The sequence below is a fragment of the Mesoplodon mirus genome, assembly GCF_964341445.2.
Source record: "Mesoplodon mirus genome assembly, chromosome: 4".
In the NCBI taxonomy this organism is placed as follows: domain Eukaryota; kingdom Metazoa; phylum Chordata; class Mammalia; order Artiodactyla; family Ziphiidae; genus Mesoplodon; species Mesoplodon mirus.
The window spans coordinates 163,105,306-163,121,090 of record NC_138979.1 but is presented as its reverse complement, the minus strand read 5'-3'; the positions used below and the strand labels follow the sequence as shown (position 1 = coordinate 163,121,090).

At 56.7% G+C, this 15,785-nt stretch overlaps 2 protein-coding genes across 3 annotated transcripts in view; both read left to right on the top strand.

Moving 5' to 3' along the window:
• The window catches only part of POMT2 (protein O-mannosyltransferase 2), a 49,311-nt gene extending 44,509 nt beyond the window's left edge, over positions 1–4,802 (top strand). Inside the window, exons 19-21 of one of the 2 annotated variants that reach the window (XM_082617564.1) lie at positions 808–948; positions 1,124–1,238; positions 2,057–4,802. In XM_082617564.1, the coding sequence (XP_082473690.1) occupies positions 808–948; positions 1,124–1,238; positions 2,057–2,162 (362 nt within the window). In that variant the 3' untranslated portion in view covers positions 2,163–4,802. The other variant, XM_082617565.1, reaches the window with a different exon arrangement.
• A 4,255-nt stretch (positions 4,803–9,057) lies between these two features.
• NGB (neuroglobin) lies at positions 9,058–13,107 on the top strand (the record flags this gene model as incomplete). Its single annotated transcript, XM_082617360.1, has 4 exons — positions 9,058–9,146; positions 10,704–10,815; positions 11,441–11,560; positions 12,973–13,107. 4 exons carry the CDS (start codon positions 9,058–9,060, stop codon positions 13,105–13,107), a joined length of 456 nt encoding a protein of 151 aa, XP_082473486.1.
• Between the last annotated feature and the right edge of the window lie 2,678 nt (positions 13,108–15,785).

Genomic DNA, 15,785 nt, shown 5'->3' with positions numbered 1-15,785 from the left:
AGAACTGAGGTTCACGCCCAAGCAGACTGAGTTCAGAGCCGTCACTTTTTTTTTTTTTTTTTTGCGGTACACGGGGCTCTCACTGTTGTGGCCTCTCCCGTTGCGGAGCACAGGCTCCAGACACACAGGCTCAGCAACCATGGCTCACAGGCCTAGCCGCTCCGTGGCATGTGGGATCTTCCCGGACCGGGGCACGAACCCGTGTCCCCTGCATCGGCAGGTGGACTCTCAACCACTGCGCCACCAGGGAAGCCCCAGAGCCGTCACTTTTGACCTCTGTGCTCTATGCAGAGCTGCCCACCTTTTCTCTTCTGCCCCTCCCTCGTCCCATGGCCCTGTCCTCTAGTCACGTAGAGAGCAGCCCCCAGGCCGCGGGCCACAGCGTCTGAGACCTTCACACAGGCTCCCTCTGCCTCTGCAGCTCCGCGTCTGAACAGACATAGTCCCCGGCCGCCCCCTCGCCCACCTCCGTCCTTACCTCTGCCCGCACCTCCGCCCCGTCTGCTGCCGCAAAGACCTGCGTGGCAGCAGCAATGTGGGAGCTGGAGCTGGAGGCCAGGCTGCCTGCTGCTGGGGTTTGGCGCCCCTGCCGTGGGTGCCGAGGCCTCCCTGGGCCGGGTAGCAAGCAGTTGCTCCTCTCCTGCCAGCTGCTGTAGGATTGTTCAGCTTGGGCAGAGGAGGGAAGGAAGGCCCAGTGAGGTGACGTGGCTTATGCAAGTCACACAGCGAGGAAGGGGCCGAGCTGGGCTAGACCAGGCTCTCTGCCCCTCCCTGTCGGCTGACTGGGCTGTGCTTCTTGGGGCCCAGGGCTGTCCCAGGTCCTGCTGCAAGGAGGCGGGCAGCTCCTGTTGGGCTGGATGATCCATTACTTCCCGTTCTTCCTGATGGGCCGGATCCTCTACTTCCACCACTACTTCCCCGCCATGCTCTTCTCCAGCATGCTGACAGGTCAGCGCTGCCCTCCTGGACCTGGGTACTAAGGGCGGGACAGGGGAGGAGGCCACCACGGAGCGCCAGCGCTGAGGGGGGGCCCTCTGCTTCCCTGACCTGGGGGGCTCCGTCTGCTGCCTCCCCAGAAGGCATCCTCTGCCAGACCGGTGCGAGGTTTCTCTTCCTTCCATAGGCCTTCTGTGGGACACGCTCCTGCGGCTCTGTGCCTGGAGCCTGGCCTCCTTTTCTCTGGCTGGGCACGTACACGCGCTGGGAATCCTGAGCCTGCTCCTGGGAATTGCCTACAGGTGAGCACCCCCTGCACCTTGCGTTGCTGCCCCCCAGCACTGAGGCCTCGGTCCCGGGTGCGTTTTAGACACCCCTGGCATGCTTTTGAAGCACACTGGTGCCCGGCTCTGTCTCCAGAGGTTCTGATACAGCTGAGCCCCGTTTGGGTCCTGTCAGCCACAGTTTTTAAAGCTCCCCACATGACCCGAATGTGCAGCCAGATGGGCGAAGCACGGGCTACCTCTCTGCATTCTTTCCTCTTGCCAGTGGCTCCCAGCTTATGGACCACTCCGGCCCACGTGGGAGGGCGCCCCTCTTTAGTCACGTGGCTCCCAACCAGAACAGTTCTCAATGGGGTGAGGGAGCTGGTGGTGGAGGGGCGCCGGGGCTGTGGTGCGGCTCAGAACGACTAGGAGGGGGTGTCGTTTGGTAAGCCGCCCTCTTCCCCACCTCGCAGGCCTCACAGATCCGCGCTGAGAATCACTGGCCTTTAGGGGCGGTGGGGCAACACAAAAGCCTGAGCAGGGAATCAGGGGCCTGAGGCCCGAGAGCATTTCCACATTTTAATAAAAGATCTGGGCCGAACAGTCCATGACCAGACCCTGGACTTCTCTGTCTCCTGGGCCTCTTGGGAAGAGCCCTTTCCCTCACTGGCATTAAGCCAGCCTCTTCCAAGTTCGCAGACTCTGGTATGGCCGGGTGGCAAACTCACGCAGACGTGGTGACCAAAAGGGGTGGGCCTTGTAGGTAGAGAGGGTCCGATGAGCCCCGGCAGGAGGAGCTGAATCTCACGGGTCTGCAGGGCGCCCACTGCCTCCCCCTGGGTTCTCTCCCTCAGCTTCTACCTCTTTCATCCTCTGGCATATGGGATGGTTGGTCCGCTAGCCCAGGACCCCCGAAGTCCGATGGCAGGACTAAGGTGGCTGGAATCATGGGACTTTTGAGGCCACTGCAAGGACTGCAGCCTGGGTCCAGGAACTTCCTGGGGACAGCCAGCTGTGGAGCCAGTCCCTGGACCCTCCCAGCTGTGGAGGAAGCTGCCTGAGGAGCCCGCGGAATTCTGCCACCTGCCAGGACCACGCCCTGGGAGCATACCCAGAGTGTAAGCCACTAGAGAGGGCCATGGCTCTGCTCTAACCGCAGCGGTTCCTCCACTGGGGCTGGCTCAGCAACAGGCGACAACACTTCTCAGGCCCGTTTCCCCGAGTGTGCAGCGTGAGGAGGGATGAGTGTGCAAGAGGGGGGGTGTGAGTGTGGGGGAGTGTGCATGGATGAGTGTGCGAGAGGGGTGTGAGTGTGGGGGGAGTGTGTGTGGATGAGTGTGTGAGAGGGTGGGTGTGAGTGTGGGGGGAGTGTGCGTGTGAGGGTGCGTGTGTCCGTATACCTGCGGAAGATAGACCGTGACTGTGGACAGCTGAGTGTCATGAGCTCTAAGAAGTCGTCCAGGGCTACAGTAGTATTCTCTGGGGGTTTTTTTCACACTGGATTTGGTTTGTAAGATTCATCAAAAATTCTCAGACCTCCAAGAAGGCTGAAAGCACTGACCCCACCTTGGGATGTCACCAAGGACAGAGCAGATGGTATTGTCACGGCTGTGCTGCCCTCCTTCCCACAAATAAGCAAAGACAGCTGAGGCCCCTGAGCTGGAGGGCCCGCCTCCCAGCTGCTTCCCCACGTGGCTGCTGCTGCCGGGAAGTCTCTTCTGTGGCCGCAGGTGGCTGGACTTCGCCTGTGATGTGCGCAGAGGACTGGGCCCCAGAGCGAGGCAGCTGAGGACTCACCAGCCCTGTTGGCCCTCCTCAGCCCTCGGTTCCTCGCTATCTGAGAACGTCACATCACGAGGTTGGTGGGAGGGACGGCACCCTGTCCTTGGCTACTGTGTGTTCTCAGGCCCTGTGAGCCAGAGGTGATTTCTGGCAGCCCATCCCTTGCCCTCTGCATTCAGCCTGACTGTGAGGGTGGGCCCGATGCATTCTCCTGATTGCAGGGAGAGCCTTGGGGGCCCCTCTCTTAGCAGCTGAGGTGGATGTGTGGCAGCGCAGGGATGTGTATGGTGCTGGGCTGGGGTCCCAGCCCGGCGTCGGGGTGTGGGCTGCCTTGGCCTTTCTGGGCTGGTGTTCCTGTCACTCACTAAGCTTTCCCCAGTTTTACTTCTCTAGTCCTCCCCTGCTGACAGCCCCCCTCCCTTCCACTTCATTTCATTTCCTTTACTCTGTGTCACTGTCTCACCAACCTCTTTTTCCCCAAAGACCCAGAGCACCTAGAAATGCCTGGGAGCTTCTCCTCTCTACCACTTTGAAGCCCAAGCAAGAAGCTCAGAGCTGTTCCTTTTACTTCCTCCCCATATGAAAGAGAGAAAGAAAACCCTTGGGTTAGAACTGAACAAACCCAAGGCCAATCCTCCAGCCGGCCTCCGGCCTCCCGGTGCATGACAAAATATTATTTTGTCTCAGAGGACTGTGATGCTTCAAGGTTTAATGATGCATCTCTGCCACACTCCATCTTCCCTCCTCTGTAGCCCCCACCAGCTCTGACAGGGTCAGAGCTCTTTAGAGCATCTTTGCTAGGCGGTTGCCACGGAGACTGGAAATTGGTCCCAAGGACAGGCTGCGCTACCTAATGGGTGGTGGGGAGGGAAGCTTCTGGCCATGCTTGGACGTTCAGACCAACCATCATTAATGTTAACAGAGGAAATGCAGCAATGTCAAAAGCAAGGCAGGTTCGTTAATTAGATCTGGGGCCTGATGACCTCCCTTTACCAGGGCTGCAGCCCTTTTGACTTCCCCCAGCAGGAAGCGTTGCCGGGTGCTGAGTCTGGGCTGCTTGCTTAATTGCATTTCTGGAAGGGAAGGAGAACTGGGATGGAGAACCTCCTGCTCTCCCCTCCTCCCCCGCTTCTCCCTTTCTCTCCCCCAGGCCAATTTCGTTTCTTCTGAGCTGGGTGGGGGCAGCCATCTTGGTGGGCTCTCCTGGAGGTGGAACTCAGGAACCTGTGCTTGGCTCTTAGCAAAGAACAGCGGCCCCACGATGACAACCGGAAGGTGGCTGATGTTCCCTTGTGCCTTATTTCCTAATAGGAGCTTGTTGGAAGGGAGGTGCTCTGAAGGCAGCCACTCTTGAGTGAGGGTGAGGAAGGAGAAAGCTCAGCCAGCTTCCTGCCCATCCCTCCCTCCTAATTTGGCCACACTGGGGACAAAAGTTTCCTTTGTCTCTTACACTGCTTTCCAAAGATGGAGAAGAACTGTCCGCCCACTCCCTCCTCTTCTTCCTTGCCCAGACTGGCAGACACTTCTCTGGGGACAAGGCTGCATGGGTTGATGCAGCTTCAGGTACTCAGGTTCTGTTGTTGGGAGATGCTGAGGAGAGGGGCTGTCGTGGTGGTGCCCTGAATATGGGCTCCAGCCCCCAGGAGCAGGCAGAATGGGACACGCCCCACAGACTTGCTGGCGGAGGAAGGAGACGTTTGTTAGCTCAACCTCCAGCCGGCTTCTTGAACCACGTTTTGTATTTAAAAAAAAACTTTCCACAGATAATCAGAGGCCGTTTACTTTTGTAATAAATAGCTGTAATAAATAGCTCTTATTTTGAACGCCATGTTGTTCTTGTTGTACTTAATTGAACCTGACTTGCCCTCTGGCTCCCAGAAAGAAGAGAAGAATGTTTTGAGTGCAGGAACCATTCCACTGTGTCTGGAGTCTAAGGCCATTCTAATTCCAGCAGAGGCCCTGGGCTAGGCAGGTGAGCCTGATTACACCGGGGAACATTTAGGCCCTCTCATGGATAAGGTTACTTGAGTAATGTTGGTTGTTGTTTTGATTTATTTAAACTTATTCTAAAATAAGTAGGAAGCTGGACCTTTTTCTCTTTTAACCTCCTCACACAAGTATAGAAAGGAATGAGAGAGAGAGTAACGGTTGTCCACTTCTGAGACAGCTGAGTGGCCCAGCATGGTAGCAGCAATGTCCATTCTGCTTACAAAGCGGCCCCCATCTTTTTTGTTTTGTTTTATTTTGGTTGGTTTTTGTTTGTTTGTTTGGTTGGTTTTAGGCCACACCATGCGGCCTGCGGGATCTTAGTCCCCTGACCAAGGATCGAACCCGTGCCCCCTGCATTGGAAGCACGGAGTCCTAGTCACTGGACCGCCAGGGAAGTCCTGGAGGCCCCCATCTTGACAGGGGTCATCTGTTATCAGGAGTCATGTTAAGGGTCCAAAGGAGGTAAGAGCTGACATGTTTTGGACAGAAGCTGAGGGAAGAGAGGGGTCCACGGCGCTGTGAAACTGGGATCTTCTGGGCTGTCTGACTGACCTCCTCCTTAGGACCAAGAGTAGCTGGAGGTGAGAGAGAGGGGATCCTGCAGATCCTCAGGGGATGGAACTGTTGAGGACAGGCAGATTAGAAAAGGACCAAACGCTTCTTGACTGGCACAGCTTAGTTTACCAACTCGTGATGCATCTGTGACACTGAATCCTCATAAAGGCCCAGTGAAGTCAGTGCTGTTTTTGTCCCCATTCTACCCAGGAGAGATTCAATTAATTGCCTGATTAGTAAATAGTAGAGCCAGGACTAGGTGCCGAGTTGCGCTTTTTCTGCTTCTCCAGCCTGGTCCTGGGACTAGGAGCACCTGCCCAGGACAACCTGGATCCCCTGCGGAAAAGCCTTAGACTCAGATTAGCGTGTTCCTTTGTACCTTCTGCCTAAAGCATCGATAGCTCATCGCCCAGTTTTTCCTGGTGCACCCAGACCAGTGGCTTCCTGGGAGGAAAACAGCCCTGATTTGTAGTACATGCCAATTTTTATGGTGTATATACTCCACCATGGCCTATTTCAGGCTACCAGCCTGATGTTCCTGAATGAGAAGCTGGAAAGGTGAGCACAGTTGGCTGTCACAAGCCATCTGAGAGCCAGCTCTGACACACCTTTGACCCAGACCCAGTGATCCTGGCTTGGTCTGAACTTTGGACACAGCTCTTGCTCACAGTCCATTAGAGTGAGGAAGGCAGTGGAGCACGGAGGCCTACTGGAGGTGCCAGGGTCAGTCCAGAGGTCAAATCCTGGCCCTACCACTTATTAGCTATGTGACCTCGGGCCAGTTACTTAACTTCGTTGCCTCCATTTCCTCAACAGTAAAACAGGCTATAATAAATAGGATCTACTTCACAGAGTTATTATGAGAATGAAAAAAGTTAATGATGCAAAGTCCCTTGCACAGTGTCTGGACATGGATGCTCAATAAATGCTAACCCTTTACTGTTGGTGATAAATCGGCCTCAGTGACAGCACTGGCTCTAGAACAGAACTTGAACCCTCTCCTCAATTAGAACCTCCTGCCCAAGTTGTGGGCAGACGCCAGGGAGGGGAGCTCCGGTGACTTTCCCCCAGCCCCTCAAATGTGGAGTCAGACCCTCTGTCTCCTGGCTGGAATACACCACCCTGACTGCTTAGGCCCAGCCAGGTTCTTGGGCCTTTTTACTCAGGGGAGCGGAGACTAGAGTGTACTCAGCTCTCTCCTCCTACCTCCTGGCTCTAGAAAGGCAGAGTGAGTGCTGGCTTCACCACTTACTAGCTAAGGCCATCAACTCATTAACCTATCAGACTCCAGACCCTGCCCAAAGGAGAAAACAGGCAAGGAGGGTCCTGAGTGTAGACTGTTGGAAGTGCAAACTGGGTGGTGTGGGACGCCTTAGACAAGCCAGGTGGCCTGGAGCACTGGGCATCTGGGCACTGAAAGGTCAAGGTCGCCAGAGATATACATGGTTTTCCCCTGTGACCTGCTGACCTGGCTGCAGGGCCATGGGACACCAACCTGGGAGTCCAATCCCCGAGCACCCCGGCCTTCTCCCTTCAGCCCCCAGGCCCTTTGTGTCCTCACTTGGGGATCTCCTGGACTCCTTAGGACACAAGCCAGGCTGCCTTACAGCTCTGTTCCCCTGCTCCAGCCCAGAGCCCCCCGAGATGCGGGGAGGGATGGGGAAGAGAGGAATAGGGTAATAGTCCTATATTAGTAGCTAAATTCCTAATAGCTCTAAACCCTCGAGTCCCCGGAAGAGGGAGGGCAGCGGGATGGTCACCGGGCTCGGCTGGGAGCAAGAAAGAGGAGTTCTGCTGAGGCCCTCAGTCCTGATGGGGGGCCAGCAGGAGAAGCTCTAGAAGGCAAAGATTCAACACTCCAGGCCTAGCATAGGGTTGGGCACGGAGCCTCAACCTGTTCATGACCCAAGGCCCCAGCACACCCACTTTGTACCCAGAGACCAAAGGAGGCGGGCTGAGAGGCTCCTGGAGACCTCGCTCCCAACCCCCTCCATACAGCTTAGGAAATGGAAAAAGAGAGGTGGGCAGACTGAGAGGAGACAGGCTCGGAGACTTGACATAATGAAAGATAAATGAGGGTCTTGCTCTTCAAAACCTGGGCCACTAGAACTGGGCCGGGGCCTGAGGAACTTTCATGCTTGAAAGAGAAAGGTTTAGGACTTCCCCGATGGCGCAGTGGTTAAGAATCCGCTTGCCAGTGCAGGGAACACGGGTTTGAGCCCTGGTCCGGGAAGATCCCACATGCCGTGGAGCAACTAAGCCCGTGTGCCACAACTACTGAAGCCTGCGCGCCACAACTACTGAAGTCTGCGCGCCTAGAGCCCGTGTCCGCAACAAGAGAAGCCACCGTCGTGAGAAGCCCGTGCACCGCAACGAAGAGTAGGCCCTGCTCGCCGTGACTAGAGAAAGCCCGTGTGCAGCAACGAAAGCCCAATGCAGCCAAAATAAATAAATTAATTTATATTTTTAAAAAAAGAAAGAGAAAGGTTTAGGTCTAATTGACTTCACACCCTGAATGGCAAACATGAGATTCTGTATCCTGAACTTCAAATTAAAGAAATAAATAGTACTTCTATCTAAACATTTACAAAAGTCTATTAAAAATCGCTGAATAGTAGAATGTTCTAGCGTAACTCCCTTAATGTCCAAGAAGTGGAATGCTCACAGCTGCTGCACCCAAGACCCCACCCTGGCCAAGCAGAGCTGGGTTTAGAACATGAGCTGACACATTTCTAAAGATGGCAGCTGACAGATTTCTCAAGAAAACCCAGGCCTGGCTGGAAATGGCTGTGGTCTTGGCGCTGTCCCTAAAGCTGAGAGTCCTGGTGGTCGCCAAATGTCACGGGGTGCCTCAGTCATACCGAGAACTAGGGCAGACCTCCTCCCTCCCTTCCCGGGCTTCCGCCTTGTCACACAGGTAGGCGCCCTGGCATTCTCTGGCCCACGTTGGGGCATAAGGAAGGGGACCCTGTACCAAGGGGTCAGATGCCTCCAGGCAGTGTTTGAGTGGGGCTCTTGGAGAGGTGGCTCTCTCAGAGCTTACCTAAGACGATCAAATTGAACTCCTTGCCCTAACTAGGGAGTGTCACCAGATGAGAAACTGAGGTCCCGAGAGGCTCGACGATTTCTGCGAAGCTCTGAAGCCCGCTCGTTTCCCAGGCCACCGGGTCGTCCCCGGCCAGAGCCAGTTGCCCAGAGATGCGCGTCCTTACGGACGAGAGGAGGGCGGGGGCCGCGTTTGCTTTAAAGCGCCCCAGCCCGGGCGGCGCGGGGCGGGGCGCTCTCGGAGCCGTGGGGTGCAGGGCGCAGCGGCCGGAGCGGGGTCCCCGGAAGAGCCAGCGGGGCCGGCCCGGCGGGGGCTCCTCCACCTGGGCGGGGAAGGAGCGGTTGCAGGACCCCGCCCGGCCGAGGCGCGGGGGCCGTAGGAGGTGCCGACTGGCCGCGTCGCCGCGGAGATGGCGCGGCACGTGCGGTGACGGTGCCCGCGCCCCGAGGGTCCCAGCCTAGCGCCCCGCGTCCCCGGGCGAGCATGGAGCGCCCGGAGCCCGAGCTGATCCGGCAGAGCTGGCGGGAGGTGAGCCGCAGCCCGCTGGAGCATGGCACCGTCCTGTTCGCCAGGTGAGGGCGGCCCGAGCGCCCCCGGGATGCGGGTACTGGGGTGCCTCGCCAGGAATGGGTTCGAGGCGGCTGAGCTGGCGCCAGAGGAGGGAAACTAGCCCGCTGCTGGGGCGCTGGGGCGCCTCCAGATGTGCGCCAGAGGAGCGGCGCGGGGCGACGGGTGGCGCGGCCCCTGCTGCTCTTCCCACTGCGGTGGCCCGTCTTGCGAGCCAGCACGACCCGCTCTCTATGGGGCTCTCTGGGTGCCGGCCAGGGTCCGCTCCGGCAGACCTCCTTACACTTGGGCCAGCGGCCTCCGGTCCCCACGCTGCGCCCCCTCCCTGGCTGTGTGCCTCCTGAGTGGTCTTTTCTTGGGTGGTGACTGCAGGGGTGCCCACCGCTGCCCATACGGGTAGACTGGGGTGTCCCGAGGGCTTGTGTGGGGAGGGCGTACTGGGCGCCTGGCCTGCAGAGCACAGGGTCCGGGCCCCAGAAGTGTGAGCTTCCAGCAACCAACAAAAGAATAAACCTTTCTGAGGAAAGGACTGGGCTAGGACCAGAGGGCTGCCAGGGAAGGGATGACAGATGCCCAATTCTCACCACTAGAGAGAGGGGTAAGGGGGTGTGCAGACCCCAAAGGGGAAGGGGAGGCCAGTCTTCAACCTCAGCTTGAGGGTGTCTAGGTAACCCCTCTGCCATCACCAAAGAGGCAATGCTACCTCACCATGGTTTTTCAGGAGGCTTGGCTTCCTAAGCCAGCCCAGAACTTCTGAAGAGGTTTTCACAAAACCTCCCCAAACAAAAAGGGAATAAATTTGCAGAGTTACACAAAACCCCAGTGGCTTTCCCAGATGTGGCTGAGAGCTTCTGCTTGTGCCTCCCAGCTTTCCCCAAACCCACTGTTTTCTCAGGCACCCTCTGTGGTTCTGCTACGCCTAAGCTGTGTGACCTTAGGCAAGTTACTTAACCTCTCTGGGCTTCTGTTTCCTCCTCTATAAACTTGGGATAACAGTTATACCCACTGCTTAGGATTGTGAGGAATACATGAGTTAACCACGTGTAAAGTACTCAATTCTCAGTAAGTGTAAGGGGTTCTATATACTATAATTATCATTGCTGGCCCAAGCCCCCTTGGGCATGATGACATTGGGAGGTTCTGACCCAAGAATGGGAGGGAGGGAGAGGAATAGAGGCAGAGAGAGGGGTGGGTGGGGAGAGAGGGGGAGATGGGGAGAGAGAGAGGTTTTCTTTTCTCCACCATGGACTCCAGGCTTCCTGTTTGAGAACCCCTTCCTGTCCCAGTCCACACCCCTCAATGGTTTATGGAGGGGCTACCCTATGCCAGGTCGTATGAGAGGCCTGGGGACACATTGTTTTTTCCCGGATGCCACTTCCAGGTTGTAGAAGAGGTGAAAGAGGGGCACCGGCAAAGCTGGCCAAGGGGTGCACGCTAGGTTGGAGGGTGCGCTATAGTTCACAGCCAAGGCTCTGCCCACCCTCTCCTGCTGCTGGGCAGCCAGGGCCCACGGAGCCTGCAGGGGCAACACCCCAGGGCTGACACCGGGCCTCCACCCACAGGCTGTTTGACCTGGAGCCGGACCTGCTGCCCCTCTTCCAGTACAACTGCCGCCAGTTCTCCAGCCCGGAGGACTGCCTCTCTTCCCCTGAGTTCCTGGACCACATCAGGAAGGTGAGGGGTGGGCGGAGCACCTTCCTGGGAGCGAACGAGGAGGAAGTCGGGAGAGTTACTTCGTTTCCTGCCCCAGCCCTGGTCTTGTCCCCTCCTTCTGCTCCCTCCTGTCAGAGGCATCTGCCCCTTTCCCTTTGCGCTGAGCTGGGCAGAGTTTGGGGCACCCGAGTCAGCCTTCTCCCCGACGCTGTTCTCAGCCAGCTGCTCCCAGCTCTGCCATTTGCCCTTGGCCTTGTCCCCTGGCTCCTGTAGGTGGTGTTGGCGCTGATCCATCAGGGGCCATCTGCCTGTGAAAACCGAGCTGGGGTTTTCTTAGAGGCTGGCGACTCTCACAGGGCCTCCGTGTCCCCTCGTCCCAGGAGGACAACACTGTCCAGCAGGTGTGTTTAGGGCTTTGAGCCCCTCAGAAGAGAGCAGCTTCCTCCATGGTGTAACACTAGCAGTTTGGCCACCACATGTTGAGCGCCTAGTGTATGCAGACGCAGGCTGCCTTTCGTCTCTGATACTGGAAAACTGAGGGTCCTCTCTTCCTTCTGGTTGGGACCCCCAGGTTCTGGATTTTGGTTGTGAGTGGGGATGGGGAGTTGCTCTGGTCTCTGTTTCACCACCACCTTGGCGTTGGCAGGTGATGCTGGTGATCGATGCTGCGGTGACCAACGTGGAGGACCTGTCCTCGCTGGAGGAGTACCTTGCCAGCCTGGGCAGGAAGCACCGGGCAGTGGGTGTGAAGCTCAGCTCCTTCTCGGTGGGTAAAGGGGCTCTTTCTCTCTCCAAAGCTCCTGGCCTGAGGCCACCACTCCCTCCCAGGCCTCTCCTGTCCACCTGTTCATCCTTCCCACTCCTATACCCTCAGATGACCGGGGCTGGGGCATGCATTGTTATGTACTTGCTGTGTGACCCTGGCACTGCCTTGACCTCTCTGAGCCTCCAATTTTTCTTCTCTGGTATGGTTTCCCTGAGAACCATAGGAAGTGAAGGAGCCTTTGGGATTAGCTGGTCTGCTCAGTTTTATATTGCTGTGTATAAAACCATCCCAGAACAACCTGGCTTAAAACAATGATTTCTGATTTCTCTGGGCTCATTTGAGCGGTTCTTCTGTTCCACGTGCTGTGGCTGGAGCCACGCGTGCACTGCATTCAGCTGGGAGCTCAGCTGGGGCTGGAATGTCCAAGATGGCCTGTCACCCTTTGGGATCTCTCTCCATGTGGCCTCTTACTGCTCAATAGTCTAGCTGAGATTCTTTACAGAGTGGCACCTGAGCTCTGAGAGGGAGTGTTTCAAGAGGACAAGCCAGCCTCTGCACGCATCACTCTTGCTAATGTCCCATTGGCCAAAGCCAGTCACATGGATGAGCCCAGTGTCAAGGGTGTGAATCCTTGAGGTGTGGCTCACTGGGGACCCTGACCTGACAGCCTACCACACAGTCACCTTGCCAGACGTACTCACCTTGAGGAAGGCACTGAGTTTGTCTTGTCATTTTCTCCATCCCCAGCACTAGCACAGTATCTGGTATTTAGTGCATATTCAGTAAATATTTGTGGAATAAACTAACTGTATTTTATAATTACTAATAAAGCATGAGAACCGTTATTACTGTTGAAGACTTACTGTGTGTAGATGCTGTGCTAAGAGCTTTTCAGAGATGATCTCATTTAATCATCCCAACAACCTGATGAGTTGGAAGTTTTACACTCCCTGTTTTACTGATGAAGCATCTGAGGCTCAGAGAGGTTACCTAACTTGCTCAAGGTCACACAGCTCGTAAGTAGTAGAGTCAGAAAGTGAACTCAGGTTCATCTCAGGTTGCAGAGCCTGGACTCTTAACATCATGACTGCTGTCTTGCAGAGGAGGAAACAGGCCTGGAGGCAATGACTTTGCTTGGTCTGAGCTGGAGTTCCCAGGCAATGCCTCGGCTCCACTCATGGGGTGGTTGTGAGGCTGGGAGTGGAGTGAAATGCTTTGTTCACTTTAAAGCCTCACCTTTAAGGTGTACGCAAGGATTGGGGCAGAATCCTGCTCAGGAAGCATGGACCCCCGTGAAGGAGAGAAGAAAAGCCCAGGAGTCCTTACCAGCCCCAAGCCTCAGTTTTCTCACCTGTGGAATGAGGGCACGCCTTCCTGCCTTTGGGAATGACAGGTGCCCCTTGCCTCTGCAGACGGTGGGTGAGTCCCTGCTCTACATGCTGGAGAAGTGCCTGGGCCCTGCCTTCACACCAGCCATGCGGGCTGCCTGGAGCCAGCTCTACGGAGCCGTGGTACAGGCCATGAGTCGTGGCTGGGATGGCGATTAAGAGGCGGCCCTGCCCAGCGGCCTCCGCCTGGTGGCCCCTGACGGTCTGTGTCTACCTGTTGGTCTGTGTCCATTGTAGCCCAGGCTCCCCTAGGCCTCCCTGCATCATGGTCCTTGTCCCCTTGGCCATGCCGGAGAGGTGATGGAGCAGGGCTGCGTCTCAGTCTCCCTCACCCCCAACTGCAGACAGGGTGGCTTTTCCTTAGAAAGGGGCCTTCGGATTTCCTTGAATTTCCAGTAGCTTCCTCCCTGCCGGCCTTCTTTCCTCTGTGGCCTCCCCTCTTCTTCCAGGAGGAGGAGCAGCGTTTTGGTAGCAGAGGTGGCACGGACCCAGGGGGTATGGGGCTTTGAGGGAATGGGCTCTTTTGTCACCCTCCCTTCCCAGGCGAGCCTGGGCCAAGCGTGGCTGGCGTGGCTGAGCTTCGGGCACCTTCCCAGCTTGCCTGCCTTCAGTGCTTTTCTCTCCCAGGGGTGTTTGCTTTTCACAAGGAAAGAGGTGGGATAGCTTCAGCCTTCATGGTGGAATCACGGGCAGCAGGAGCAGGGGGCCAGGAGAGCTGCTGAGGAAGGGAGACCTGGCTCCGTGATGGGGCTTATCTGAGTCTTGGGGGCCCACTCACATGCCGCCCGACAGAGTAGTTTTTCTTCTGTAGTGTCTGGTGGGAGCTCCCCTATTATCGCTCTGTAAGAACCAGCCAGCCAGCCAGGGTGGGGCGAGGCTGCGGAAGGGCAAGCAAGGAGGAGGGCTTCATTCCCAAGAGACCTGACTCGCAGCGGCTCTTGCTCACCCCGGACTCCGTCAGACCCTGAGTCTCATTTCCCTCACTACCCTTTCCGCCTCTGCCCATACCGACAGCAGGTCCACAGCTCCCCATATTTACTACCTGCTGTGTGCCTGTACTTAGCTAGATGGATAGAAGAGAAAGCTGCAGGAGAGGCCCCCTGCCCTCGCCCAGAGCTGTCTCCAGTTTTATCTTCTGCTGTGTGCTGTGGTTGTATAAACTTATGAGAAATAAACCTATTTTGTGTGCCCCTCTGGCCCACTGGGACTGGTCTTTTCTTTGGTGTTGGCTTGTGGCCAGATGAAGATGCAGGGCGGTGGATGTAGGACAGGGTGGGAGGATGGGTTCAGCAGGGCCAAGGCCAGAGTGGGTGGAAAAGTAGGGAAAGGTGTGGAGAAGCCAGTGGCCGAGATGGAGCCCAGGGGTCTGTGGTGGAAACTGGCTGGCAGGGCACACAACTGGACTACATTTCCCAGCATCCCTTGCATTTAGGTGGGACATGTGACTGAGTTCTGGCCAATGGAATGTGTGGACATGTATACCACTTCCAGACCTGGTCCCCACAAACTCTTGCATGCCCCTCTGTGCTCTGTCATCCTTCCACCAGCTTGATGCAGACCTCACAGTGACCTTGAGGGCCACGCATTGAACGTGGCAGAGTCACAGGTGGAAGGAGCTGGGTCCCTGAATCACTGTTTGGAGAGCACCCACTAATCAGAAGTGCCTTGCAGGGTCCACGTACTTCTCCAGCATGTAGAGCAGGGGCTCACCGATTTTGAATTTTACAGGAAAGAGACGTGAGCTTCTACTGTGTTTGTGCCATTGTACATTTGGGGGTTGGTTTGTTACAACATATACCCACACTAGTCCAGAGTCTGAAGCAGTTCACTGCTCAGGGGTCTGGGAGCCCACCTGCTGGTGGACAAGGTGAGGCCAGGGACTGAATGGATTGAATGGATTAGGTGCCAGGACAGCAGCACCAAATCTTGCAGTGTTTCTGAGGAAAGTTTCTAGATCCTCTTGGCAGGGGTAGGTGCCAATCCCAGGGTGGTCTTTTTAAGGAGACTAAACGTGATAACCCGGGTGCACGTTGGAGTTGAAGAGCAGGTGTGAGTGTGAGTGTGAGTGTGTGAGTGTGTGTGTGTGTGTGTGTGTGGTTATGAGGAGCACGCAGACAACAGTAGAGACATAGCCGGGGGCACGGGGAGCGAGTGACTTTAAGAGCGGGCTTCCGGGCTTCCCTGGTGGCGCAGTGGTTGAGAGTCCGCCTGCCGATGCAGGGGACACACGTTCGTGCCCTGGTCCGGGAAGATCCCACATGCCGCGGGGCGGCTGGGCCCGTGAGCCATGGCCGCTCAGCCTGCGCGTCCGGAGCCTGTGCTCCGCAACGGAAGGGGCCACAACAGTGAGAGGCCCACGTACCACAAAAAAAAAAAAGAGCAGGCTTCCTCTGAGCAGCCTCGGGCTTAACCAGCCACGTGCTCCTGGCCTCCTAGGTGTGGGGTCCTGGAGCTGGGCTGTGAATGGCTGGAGGGACTGCACCCAGGCCAGCTACCCACACCCCGAGGTCTGGTTTTCTCAGCCCAGACCAATGCCACGGGCACCAGCAGAGCCTCCCTAGCTCCAGCTGGGGCCTCATTTTTGTTGAGCTCAGGGGGCCAGGCCTGCCAGGCTGTGTGACTGCAGACATTGGGTCTGGAGCATGTCAGGAGTGCTTTCCCCACTGGGGCATCAAAAGTATCTTTTTCTTGTGCCCACACAGGCTCCAGTGAGGAGGCCTCCTCTGCTGTGTGACCAAACAGCGGCTCAGGATCTGGTGGCCAAGCCTGGCCTAGGGCTCCTGAATGTTTGACACCCACCCAGGAGACTGGGGTGACCTGCCTCTGGAGAGGCCAAA